The sequence below is a fragment of the Aethalodelphis obliquidens genome, unplaced genomic scaffold (genome assembly GCF_003676395.1).
Source record: "Aethalodelphis obliquidens isolate GAN/ISIS:26980383/991018 unplaced genomic scaffold, ASM367639v1 scaffold9, whole genome shotgun sequence".
Lineage (NCBI taxonomy): Eukaryota > Metazoa > Chordata > Mammalia > Artiodactyla > Delphinidae > Aethalodelphis > Aethalodelphis obliquidens.
In genome coordinates, this window is record NW_020837953.1 from 17780390 (window position 1) to 17793316 (window position 12927).

At 47.4% G+C, this 12927-nt stretch overlaps 1 protein-coding gene across 1 annotated transcript; it reads right to left on the reverse strand.

Moving 5' to 3' along the window:
- Positions 1–1952: 1952 nt before the first annotated feature.
- On the reverse strand, positions 1953–10622 carry CFAP144 (cilia and flagella associated protein 144). Its single transcript, XM_027108861.1, has 4 exons — positions 10416–10622; positions 7607–7666; positions 5509–5612; positions 1953–2147 (listed from the first exon to the last, which is right to left on the reverse strand). Exons 1-4 carry the CDS (start codon positions 10546–10548, stop codon positions 2037–2039), a joined length of 408 nt encoding a protein of 135 aa, XP_026964662.1. The 5' UTR covers positions 10549–10622; the 3' UTR covers positions 1953–2036.
- Between the last annotated feature and the right edge of the window lie 2305 nt (positions 10623–12927).

Here is a 12927-nt window from a genome sequence, read left to right on the forward strand (position 1 = left end):
AAGAAATGAAAAGTGGTAAGGTTGGAAGTAAAATGGAATAGAATGCAAATGGAATTATAGGAGAGACAGGTGATGAGGGAATGGAGACAAGGCTGCTGTTGTAGAGACTAGATAGAGATGCAGCGAGAGAAATAGTGAATGTGAACTTAACAGAATGAGGAAAATGATGGAAAGGATGATGATGTCCCAGAGGAAGTGACACTGGCAGAAAACTTCCCATTAAAGGGACTCTTGGAGATATTTTGTGGCATTGAAAGTACAAATGATAAAATGTTGGAGGTGAATCTGATAGGGATAGAGTAGGATAATTCGTTTAGAAATCCCACTAGGGGATTAAAGACAGGGAATTTTAAAGGCATTCAGGAGACTGTTGTAAGCTAATGACCACTCAAGAAAATCCAGTAATCTAGCAATAATCAACACTATCTTAAAGGAAGACCAGGTGCATCCGAATGCCAGGCACACTCAAGCCACAAATCCTGAGAGTTAAGACACTGCCACCCCCCCAGCACCTTGATGTGTTCACCCACCCGGAAGCTCTCCAAACCCTGCAGTCTAGGGGTCTTTGGAGGTTTCACTATGTGGGCGTGATTGATGAAATCATGGGCCATTGGTGATTAATTCAATCTTGAGCTCCTCCTCCCTCCCCAGAGGTTGGATGGTGGGGCTGAAAGTTGCAAGTTTCTAACCAAGGCTTGGTCTTCCTGGGGAGCAGCCCCCATGCTGAAGCTGTCTAGAGGCTGCTAAGAGTCACCTCATTAGAAAAAAAGACCCTCCTACCACCCCTATCCTTTAGGAAATTACAAAGGTTTTAGGAGCTCTGCGTCAGGAACCAGGAAAAGACCAAATCTCTTTCTGTGATATCACAGGTCACCCTTTGATCATTGACCATGGATTCCTTAGAGCAAAAAGTTTATAACAGTTATGAGATACTGGCCCCCTTCTAGATTCCCATGTAGTCACTAATAATTGGTCTAGTCCAGCCTTGTATGAAAATGGCTGTCAGGGTGAGGCCACTCAGCATTGGAGCTTCCATTCAGTCTTGGCACGATACAAAAGCAGGAGTGACCACAGCAATATATGGCTTCACCCTTCAAGGCATAAGTCAGGAAGAGCCAGATGGAAGAGATACAGAGAGCAAGGGATTTGTGGGCAGGGTGGGGGGCAGTGCACAGAGCGTCCGTGCCCTCCCTGGGCGAGTGACTCTCCCAGCACCTCCGTGTGTTCACCTGCTTGGACGTTCCCTGGTTCTTGTTTCCCAGGACCTTCAAATGGTATCATGTGTGTGTGTGTGGGGGGGGGTCTTTTCTTTAGAGCTGTTTCATTTTTTCAGAAAGGAGCCCTCTAGCTTCAAACCCGGGGTAAAAATGCAGCATGTGCGAGTGAGAGGTTCAGCCTCCTTTTCACAGATGGTCATTGTCTTCAGCCTTACACCTCACCCTGACCCCACGTCTTGCTTAGTGTCCCTGAGCCCTGGGCTTTGCCCATTTCTCCAAGAGTAAACCTCCAACGTGGGAGCCGTTACACGCCTGGTGCTGGGGTGTGTGGAGGAGACTCCCTGCAGACCCCCTCCCAGTGGCCATTTCAGTTCCCTCCCACACACCCCACTCTGTCCAGAGTCCTGACCTCCCTCCAGAGTTCTGGGGGGTGGAGCTCTGTGCTCAGAGGTGTCCCGCTCGCATTTTGTGGTCTCCTCCACCCTCTTCCATCAGCTTTCCGTCTTTTAAACATGGCTTCAGTCTTCTTGGCTGCTAAGGGTTCTCTCTCATTTTCTCTGTTGTGGGTTTATACCTTTTAAAAACTCCATTTATTACTGGGGTCTGGAAGGCAGAGGAGATATTGTAGGCCTTTAGTTTGCCATCTTTAACTGGAATTCTCCCCCTAGTTTATTAAATTAAGGATATGAACCAGAAGGGAGAAATGTGAGACTCAGGACAGTAAAAGTCAGACCTAGGCTTTAAAGTGCCTTTTTTTTTTTACCTGGGAAGCACACACTTTGGGCATTAACGACAGTGATTGACAGCACTGCGGGAATACTACTTGTGGTGACCATCTTCTCCCAAGCTCCACATTTTAGCCTTGTATAGAGTGATGTCTTTGTAGACCCTGAAGTGGTTCAGCCTGCGGTCATCGCGTTGTGGGTTGACCTAGAGAAGGGAATGCAGACATCAGAAAGAAGCCAGTGGGGAAGGAGGAAGACCTGGACTTGAATCAGGCCTCAGTCTCCTGATGTGCAGCCTCTGGTGCTTTTCCTTGCTAAACCCTGTTTGTGAAATAAAGACAACATTTCCACCAAAAGACTTGCAGGGTTGCATGAGAATCTCAACTGTGCAGAGTTGCTGCACTGCCCTTTACCGCTGCCTACGGTGGAGGCCTGTGGACTCTTCCCCCCACTGGCATGGATGCTCCATGAGGGGAGGTGCTGCATCTGTATCCCAGCACCTGCAACAGTATCCAGCACACACAGGGGACTCAAGACATATTTGCTGAATGAAAGATTGGATGTTGTTGAAGTAGTTACACAGAGAACTGAGTTAAGAGTGAGCCCTGGGACACACAAATCTCACAGAAGCTACACTGTGCCATTAACTAAAAGGTTATACTTTCATCAAATGTTACCAGGAGACCAGAGGCTGAGCGATACTCACTGAGTGTGGCTTCCCCAGAGTCCCAGTACTGGGGTTGGAGTTCTCTGCCTGTGCGGGGCGAGGTACCGCTGGGGGCAGGAGCCCTGTGTTAAGTTGGGGCTGATCAAACCTCTTCGGTCCCCAAACACATCATTCTGAAAGCTTAATTACCTTTTATGGTTGCATGACCCCTGGATCTAACTTTTCTGGGTACTCTTTCTTACTTTGCCACCAGTGCCATCTGATGGCATTGTCCCCAGGTTTAAAATGAACAGGTGTGGTGTATTTCCAGACCCTCTGAAACCCCACAGTGACTAGTGATCTGGGGGCCCTCGCAGGGCAGGGCTGGCCAAGCCAGTCTCATTTCTCCTTCCTATCATGGCTGGTTGGGCCTGCCCTGAGATGTGCTGGGCAGAGATGCAACACTTCTACCCATACACTTTGTACCCACGGGAGCCAGGCCTTTTCTCTTTAAGAAAATGAAGAGTAGTGAGTTAAATGACTTGTGCTTTGTGATAGTTTTCTACATTGCTTAGTTATCTAACTTGGAGGATTTTTTCTTCACTCCGCCTTCCTTCGTTCACAGGCCCCCTCTCCATTCCCTTATTCACTGTAAATTATGTGGCCCCGCCTCCCATCCTCCTCCTTTACCCTTTGAGCGTTTATCTCTTCCCCAGCTGCCCAACAGCGCCTCTCCCTCTGGACTCAGTTCTTGGGTAAGAGGTGAGGGCTCCTGCTGGAAGCCTCTCCCTGTCTTGCACAGTCTCCTCCCTCCAACACGATGCCCCATATCTGAAGAGGGGCTGTTACAAATGAGCAGCTATTTGCGCTCTTCACTGGTAAAACCCGGCTCACTGAGCTGTTTATTCCCATCTCCATGGAGTAGCCCTGCGCAGGACCAGGGGTTGCAGAGCCATGCCCAGACTGGAGTTGTATAAATGGGTGAGAAAGGACTTCCCTGGTGGCGCAGTGGTTGAGTCCGCCTGCTGACGCAGGGGACATGGGTTCGTGCCCCGGTCTGGGAGGATCCCACATGCCGTGGAGTGGCTGGGCCCGTGAACCATAGCCGCTGAGCCTGCGCGTCCGGAGCCTGTGCTCCGCAACGGGAAAGGCCACAACAGTGAGAGGCCCGCAAACCACAAAAAATAAAAAATAAATGGGTGAGAAAGACAGGTGCCTGTAGAAATATGAGGACTACAGGGTGTGGGGAGTTCTTGGGAAGGGAGCACACTAGAAAATTATTCACCAGATAAAGACAACAGGGATTAAGCCACCAGGCCAGGAGAAGCACCGAGTTGGTCCTCAGTTGGGCCCCATGCCGTCTTGTCTATTCTTCCCCCTCAACATCACAGTAGCCCGCATTTACTGAGCACATGCTGTGTGCTAGGTACCATTTTAAGCAGTTTATATATGTCTCAGTTCATCCACACAACAAACCTTCAAGTGTTGACACTATTATCCCCATGTTAAGGCAGATGAATGGAAGTTAAGAGAGGTGAAGTTCACAGAGCTAGAGAACATTGGAGCTGGGATTTGAACACAGGCTGTCTGGCTCCAGGGTCACCAGGTTACATTGATGCACTGATACTGAGCTGCAGCTCTTCAGGAGCACGTGGTGCTCAAGAAGCCCAGGGGGAGTGGGGGACAGAAGTGTCTTAATGGGCTTTAGGGAAGAGGTGACTCCTGGATTTCATGTAGGGTGAGTGGGACTTCTCAAGGAGTGAGGGCTGGGGGCCAGGAGGCATCGGCAGGGCAGCAAATATAAAGACAGGGTGTGGAGGTCTTGGTGCCTTTGAGGTAATGAAGGAAATTCTGACACAGCTGAGGAACAGTGTCTCCAGCCTCACATCTTCCACAAAAGAAACAGATGGGCTCATAGCCAAATCTTAACAACAACAACAGTAGTAACAACTTAGGGGGAAATACAGAGCAAAGTTAGGTGTTTTGTAACTCTGGTTTTTGAAGTTTTCCTACGTAAGGTACAAAACCCAGAAGTCAAAATGGAAACAATTGGCACATTTGACTACTTAAAAATTAAAACCTTCTGTATGAGGAAAGACATAATCAGAGTTGAACGACAAGTGTAGCAGGAAGCTCTTCAAGTTGTCTATTCAAAACCCTGCATTTGGGCTTCCCTGGTGGCACAGTGGTTGAGAGTCCGCCTGCCGATGCAGGGGACGCGGGTTCGTGCCCCGGTCCGGGAAGATCCCACATGCTGCGGAGCGGCTGGGCCTGTGAGCCATGGCCGCTGAGCCTGCGCGTCTGGAGCCTGTGCTCCGCAACGAGAGAGGCCACAACGGTGAGAGGCCTGCGTACCGCAAAAAAACAAAAACAAAAAAACGAAAACAAAACCCTGCATTTCTTCCTCAGGAACAGAAGCCCTATATCATTTAGGGAGATCACGTGCTAAAGACTGCGTTGGCCAGGCTCCTTGCACCTAGGATTGATTGCTCCAATCAACGAGGCAAATATGTTACGGGCATTTGCATTTTCCAGAGAAGGGGACAGAATTTAGAGATGTAGGTGATATGCCTGAGACCACTCTACTAACACCTGGGAGAGCAAACTCAGGCCATCTGTCATCAGCAAAAGCTTTGCTTAATCCACACTTACCAGCATTCACTACATGCCACGCACTGTTCTAAGCACCTTACAAACACCACCCCATTTAAGCCTCGGAGCAATCTTATGAGATAAGTGCTGTAATATCTCCACTGTACTAGGAGGAAACTTAGTCACAAAAGAGCTTAGTCCCTTACCAGGGTCACATAGCTAGTACGTGGTAGTAAGAGGTCAAAGCCCAGGCAGTCAGCTCCATACTCTGTTCTCTGAGCCACCACTGGATTACCTCTGACCTTCCAAGTGAAGGAGACACACTTACCAATGGCTCTGAGTCCCATCCAATCTCTTGACTTTCAGTCTGTGCCTCGGGGTATTTCCTCCTTGGTCCCTGGGCAGCATGGTGGATAAGATTTAGGAACCTGGCTGGGAGACGAGGCATGAGTTATGAAGGCGTCAGGCTTTGGGACCAAACGAGAGATCCTGTGCCCTTGACTCTGACACATCCTTTCTTAGAGGCAGAGCATCGGCCTCAGACGCTTGCCTAGGCCTCGCGACACAGGTATCTGGTTCCTCCACTCATCTCTCAACAAACATCTGTTGAGCACAAACTCTATGCCAGGCACTGTTTGGGCCCTGGAGGTAGAGCAGAGTGAGATAGACATGGTCCCTGGTCTCCTGGAGAGGTAGACTAGGTGAGGGGACAGGGGACAAAAGATACACCTATAAAAACAAACCCAATGGTGGCAGACAGTGATGCAAACTCTGAAGAAGGGAGTTGGCAAAGGGGCATGTCGGGGCAGGGCTGGCTACTCAGTAGGAAGGCTCGCAGGAGCCAGCCCTGAGAGAGGCAGAGGAAAAGCACGCCACAGGCAGCAAGAACAAATGTCCTGGGGCATGAGCGAGTTTGGGCGATGTAGCTGCAGCAGAGAGAGTGAGGAGCTGGGCTGTACCAGGTGAGGTCAGATCCTTCTGGATTGAAATCAGCATGGCTGTCAACACCAGGTATATCTGTAACTCCACGGCTTAAGGACTTAGACACATTTCATTTGCAATCTATCCTATCCAGTCTCAATTTGAGAGAGGCAGTCTGACAAGGGGAAGAAGCTGGCTTGGTAGTTGGGCATTCGTGGCCCTTCCACTACTAGCTTGACAGGTGGTTTAATTCTCTGGGCCTCACTTTGTTCATCCGCAAAATGGGAGGAAAATATCTACCTCAGCAAGATGTCTGAGAAGTAAATGAAGGGCTGTGAATACAGGACCTGGCCTCGGGCCGAGCTTATCCTGAATACAAGGCAGCTAGTAATGAACTCCTGCCCGGTGTTTGAGCCCCTCACCACCTGTTATTTCCCTTATTGCTGCAAGTCCCCAGCTCCTATCCTTCACTCTAGCCAGGCTGATGTCTCCACTGCAGATAACAACCTTACTTTCTTGGATTGTCCTCTATTAATCTATTTACTTGTCTGTCTCTGTGATGCTATGAGATCCTCACTCCTCCTTCCCACCCCTCACACTTCCCACCCTGTCCTTCTACAAAAATCACACATCTATCCTCTATCAAACTCCACTCTAAGAAGGTAGAGGGGAAGGAGGAGAGCTTGCCAGAAGGATTAGGCTTCCCATCAAGTATCTCTCTTCCCGCATTCCCAAACGTGGCCCCCACTCACCCGTACTTCCCAGCCATGCCAAACTCCTCACGGTCCGTGGGCCATGCTGTTATCTCATTTCTGTGCTTTTCCATATACCTGGAATGTCCTTCCACATTCTTCTCACCCTGACATACTCCACCTCACCCTCTTATCCCCTCCTCCAAGAAGACTTCCCAGAACTCCACTGCCTGAGATGGGCACCTGTTTTCTATGCTGCTGCCATCCCAATCTTGTTCTCTGTTTACCTGTGTATTTACTAGTCTGTCTCCTTGACTATGGTATGAGATCCTCAGCCCCATCCTAGTGACTATCACCTGGTAATAATGAAAATAATAACATGTCCTGATCACCAGTGTACCAGATACTGTTCTAAGCACTTGGGTTATTTTGTTTAATCTTCACAATGCCCCTAACAGATAGGCTCAGAGGGGTTAAAAAACTTGCTCGAAATCACACAGTTAACGAGTGGCAGAACCAGGATTTAAACTCAGTTAGTAGGACTCCAGAACCTGTGCCTGTAACAGCTAAGTATTGGATGGATGAATGACGGTAATGTCAGGGCCATTAGGAACATGTTTTTGGCTTCGCAGTTAATAAACTGGCTGTTTGTTTGAATGTGTCAGTCTCTTGTGAGCTTTGTCAGTATGAGCCCCGTTTTCAGATGATCAAACAGAGGACTGAGGCCTGCCCCCAAAAACCACTGCCCTGAGACTCCCAGCCGGCTGCCTCTCCACGCTCTATCTCAACGGTATCCTCAGACCCCAGACTTACCATCTGCAGGTTCCTCCAGGTTATCATGCCAAGACATGGGCTTTCTGGCGATTGTGTGAACTAGAGAAAAACAGCATCACAGATTCAAGTTAAAAAACGATCTTCCTGGCCTCTCTGAGACCCACCCTAGGCCAGACACCCAGTCAGCATTTTCTGAGTGTCTGTCATGTGTCAGGTATTGTGCTGGGCACTAGGGCATTAAGACCTTCGGGGACCTCACAATCTGAGAGGCACTGTGCTGTATGGTGGCCACCAGCCACATGCGGTGACTTGAATTTGAATAATTTAAATTTAATACAATTGAAAGTTCATTCCTCAGTCCCATCAGCTGGATTTCAAATGATCAACAGCCACATGTGGCTACTGGCTACCATTTAGGGCAGCACAGATAGAGAACATTCTCATCATCACAGAATGTTCTCTGGGACAGACTGGTCTATAGGGATGCAGACATACCAGGCAGCCAGAGATAGTGATATATACCCAGCAGCCCATGCGATAACAGAGGTGTAGGATCCACGGACATCTCTTCAGCCCGTAATTACTGGTGCACTGGAGATGCGGCTGCAAACAAGAAAGAGGAGGTCCCCGTACTCCCTGGGCTTCCACTCTATTTGTGGTGATACTCAACAAACAGATATATAATATCAAGCAAATATAAATGGGATGCACAATATAAAGCAGGTTACACGGGTAAACCCATGTTGATGGTGGGGTGTAGTGTGGGTGAAATGTCTCTAAGGACATACCTTAGAGCAGAGTCCTGAATAAATTTGCTGTGTGAGGATAGGTGGGAGGGATCCAAGAGTGAGGTTGGTGAGTTAGAGAATTAACTCTAACTCGAGAGAAACATCGAGAGGCAGAGTAACTCGAGTGGAAGGAGCTAGGAGGAGAGTAGTAGTCGACGAGCAGAGGCCAGAAGGAACCAGTGATCTCCAAGTGTTTTATCTCAAACTCCTACCAGTAAAAAAGCTGCCACATATGAATATTTATATAGTCTCTATGCACTACTGTCATATATTGACAAAGCATCATTTCTTTCTTTATCCATAAGTGTAAACATAGATACAAATTCTAATATTTCCTCACTTAATCCCAATGGATCATATGAATCCTGTGCCCAAGGACCATGAGCTGGGAGCCCAAGCGCTTTTCCTAGGAAGCCTGGATGCCGCTTGAAGGGATTATTTAAATTGTTGAAATAGACCAAGTTTAAACAGAATTGGACGTTAAGTGGTTTTCTTGGAATTAGTAGCTGGCGGCTCCAGAGGAAAACCAGGTTAGTTATAAGCTAAAGGAAGACGTACATTTTCTGTACTCTCACCCCGCCCCCCACAAAGGTAAGTGTGTGAGAAGGTGGGTATAGCTGTCGTCATCACTTCACTGTGTATACGTATATGTATATCTAAACAGCACGTGGTACACCTTAACTCTATGCAAATTCTATTTTTAGAAATAACATTACATTTTCTTTACAACGCTGGGCTGCAGTGGACTACAGTTAATCAGGCCCAGGACTGGGGGAGAAGTTTGGAAAGAAGGAACAATATTTATGAAACTGAAGATGATTTAGGAAATCCATGCATCTAAATATGGTGGGATAGAAAGGCTGTGGCTGGTGCAGACCAGGCACTAACATTTTTATTAAAGGAACAGTGTGCGGGTTGGGAGGGGAGTCAGGATGAAGCTGGGTGGGCAGCAGAGCTAGGTCCACGGGGGCCTTAGGTACGGATCAGGTTAAACCTTAGCTCAGAATCTGTGGGACCACTGAGGATTTTACAGAGGGACTGGATGATCAAATCCCCTTTAGCACAGCTTTCGCCAGCAGTGGTGTAGGGGAGGGTTGGAGAGCTGGGCCTGGAGGGAAAGAGAGAGTTAAGAGCCCATCAGACCAATGCAGGCAGGACTGACGAGGGCCTGGGAGTGAGGATGGAGAGAGAGCGGAGACAAATGAGGTGAGGCAGAGAGACCGCGCCATGCATGATGGTGTTCCCCACTGAGGCTGGAACATGGGAACCATCATGTGAGAGAAAGGATAAGGAACAAACAGGACAGTGCCTACTCAGCTGTGTGGAGGGAGGGAGAGAGAGACCGGGGATGACTCCCAAGCTTCTAACTTGGGAGAGAGAAGGGCTGTGGTGCCTTTGGCTAAAACCAAACATTCTGGAGTAGCTGCAGGTGGGGGAGGGGTGCAGGATGAGCCCGGTTTTCTGAACCAGTGCGTCTGAGGTGCCTAAGGGATGTCCCGGGGAAGGGAGCCGGGAGGTGGATGGGGACATGGGTCTGGGGCTCCATTTGAGACTCGGTAGCATTTAGGGGGAGCTGATGTTACAGGACCAGATGAAACCGGCCCAGGAATGTGCAAAGTGAGGAGTGGGGGTGCCGCCATTTTATCAGGGGGCACGTTGGACCCTGAGTCTGCTCCCCTTGAACTTTCTGAAGGTCTTAAGACAATGTTAGAAGACGGAAAGAAATCCTTTAATAGCAGCAAACCAAAACACATGCAAAAGAAAACATAAAACCTGCAAAATATTTCAAAAGCAATTTATAAAAAGCCTTTCAAATTTTTTACAATAAAATGTTATTTAATCAGAACCTGGATGCATTTTAATGTATCTAATACTTTCGATGTGATGGGGGGTGAGACCCCTCTCCAACCCCAAAGTCATAGTTCCTGAAGGCTATGAAGGGATGAGAGGTCACAGGAGGCGTCTCCTACTGTGCTCCACCCAGCACCCCGCCCGCATCTCTGCCGGCTCCTTCCTGGGGGCGCCCCCTTTTCCTTCCTCCATCCCGCAGCTCCCCTCACCCTTGCGGAGTGGATTCACATGATACTGCGTGTGGAGTTTCTGGGTTCGTAACTCTTTGAGGTACAATTCCCGCAGGATCTGGTTCTGGTGGACCTCATCTGCGATGGCCTTCTCCTTCTGGTGTCCAGCCATGGCCTTGGCTCTGCTGTGTCTGGTCAGTACCTAACCCCCTCTCACCGCCCTTTGGACGCTCACCGGCTGCCAGGTCTCCAGGCAACAGAGTCCCAAGCCGTCTCCAGGCAACAGAGTCCCAAGCTGTCTCCAGGCAACACATGCTAGCTCACCCTCCTCCCTTGGACCTCATTCCTGCCCGTCCACCCCCCTCCTCCCCAAATCTTATAACGCGCGGCCCGCCCCTTTGGCTGCTCAACTCACCTTCCCAGCTTCTCAGGACCTAGTCTGGTTACAGAATCGCGGCTGGACACCGCCAGAAAACGACTGGCCGTGAAGTGATAGACCCGAGAGGTAAACGAGCTTAGGACTGGACCTCACCTTGGCCAGTCATTTCCTAAAAAAGATTTTGGAAGTAGTCAGAAACCTCTCCCACTTGTGTTTTGTTTGTTTGTTTTCTGTTTTTGTTTTGGAGGCGCTGTGGCATGTGGAATCTTAGTTGCACAACCAGGGATTGAACCTGTACCCCCTGCATTGGAAGCTGGAGTCTTAACCACTGGACCACCAGGGAAGTCCCATCCTCTCCCACTTTAAAGCAGATGCCCAGAACTGAGACCCTCTACGTCTGTCTCACAAACAGTGGAGGTTTCCTATCTGAGAAGACATTCTGGCCCATATCAGCCATGTGATAATATAGACAGAATAACCCTAAAAGTACCTTAGGGACTTTACAATTTATTTATTTAAATTTTTAAAATTGTGGTAAACACACATAAAATTTACCTTCTGAACTTTTTTTTTTTTTTTTTTTGGTACGCGGGCCTCTCACTGTTGTGGCCTCTCCCATTGCGGAGCACAGGCTCCGGACGTGCAGGCTCAGTGGCCATGGCTCACAGGCCCAGCTGCTCCACGGCATGTGGGATCTTCCTGGACCGGGGCACGAACCCATGTCCCCTGCATCGGCAGGCGGACTCTCAACCACTGTGCCACCAGGGAAGCCCTGAACCATTTTTAAGTATTGTAGTTCAGCAGTGTAGAGTCACATTGTGTGAAACCGATCTCCAGAAAGTTTTTATATGCATTAAACAGCTCCCCGTTGCCTCCTATCCCTAGCCCTTGGCAGCCACCACTACTGAGCCTGCGCTCTACAGCCTGCAAGCCACAACTACTGAGCCCACGTGCCACAACTACTGAAGCCCACGCGCCTAGAGCCCATGCTCCACAACAAGAGAAGCCACTGCAATGAGAAGTCTGTGCACCTCAATGAAGAATAGCCCCTGCTCGCCTCAACTAGAGAAAGCCTGCATGTGGCAACGAAGACCCAAGGCAGAAAAAAAAAAAAAAAAAAAATTAAAAAACAAAACAAAACACATAAAGCAAAAATTGTAGAACTGCCAACGTTTCTATCTTAGTAATTGATAAAGCAAGTAAACAGAAAATCTGTGAGTATATAGAAGACTTGAAAACATTACCAATCATTTGAACTAATTGACAATTAGAGCACATTGACCCATCGATATCAGGCTACACATTCTTTTAAATTGCATGTAGACTACTAACCAATATAGACCATATGTTATGCCAGAAAACAAGTTTCAGTAAATTTAAAAGGAATGAATCATACAAATATGTACTCTGACCACAACAAATTTAATTTAGAGGTCAATTACCAAAAGATAGTTAGAAAATTCAAATTACTTGTAAATTACACAACATATTCCTAAATGTCTGGAATCAAAGAAAATCATGATAAATTAGAAAATATTTTGAACTGATAAAAAATAAACACACAACTATTAAGACTTTTAGAATATATATAGACCAGTGCTTAGAGGGGAATTTATAGCTTTAATTGCTGGTACCAGGAAAGAACCAAAGTACAATATTGATGGATTAGGCTTATACCTTGGAAGGTGGGAAAAGAAGAGCAAATTTTAATAAAAAATAAGTAGAATTAAAGAAATAATAAAGAGTGGAAATGAATAATATGGAAAACAAGTACTCAATAGATAAAACCAATAAAATCAAAAGCTAGTTTGTAGAAAATTCAACAATACAGATAAACTAATCAAGAGAAAGAAGAAGACACAAATGATCTACATAATGAATAAAAGTGGGACATCACTACACATCCTACAGACATTAATTGGGGAGAAAGGAAATATCATAAAGCATTTTGTCAATAAATTTGACAACTTAGATGAAATGGATAACTTTTGTGAAGATATAAATTTCCAGAACAGAAAAGAGAGAGAGAAAGAGAGAATATGCATAACTTTATATGTATTTAAAAAATTGAATTTGTAGTTGAAAAACTTCCTGCAATATACCTTCCAGGGCCAGATGGTTTTTCTGATTAATCTGTCAAACACAAATTGAAGAAAATACCAATACTACACA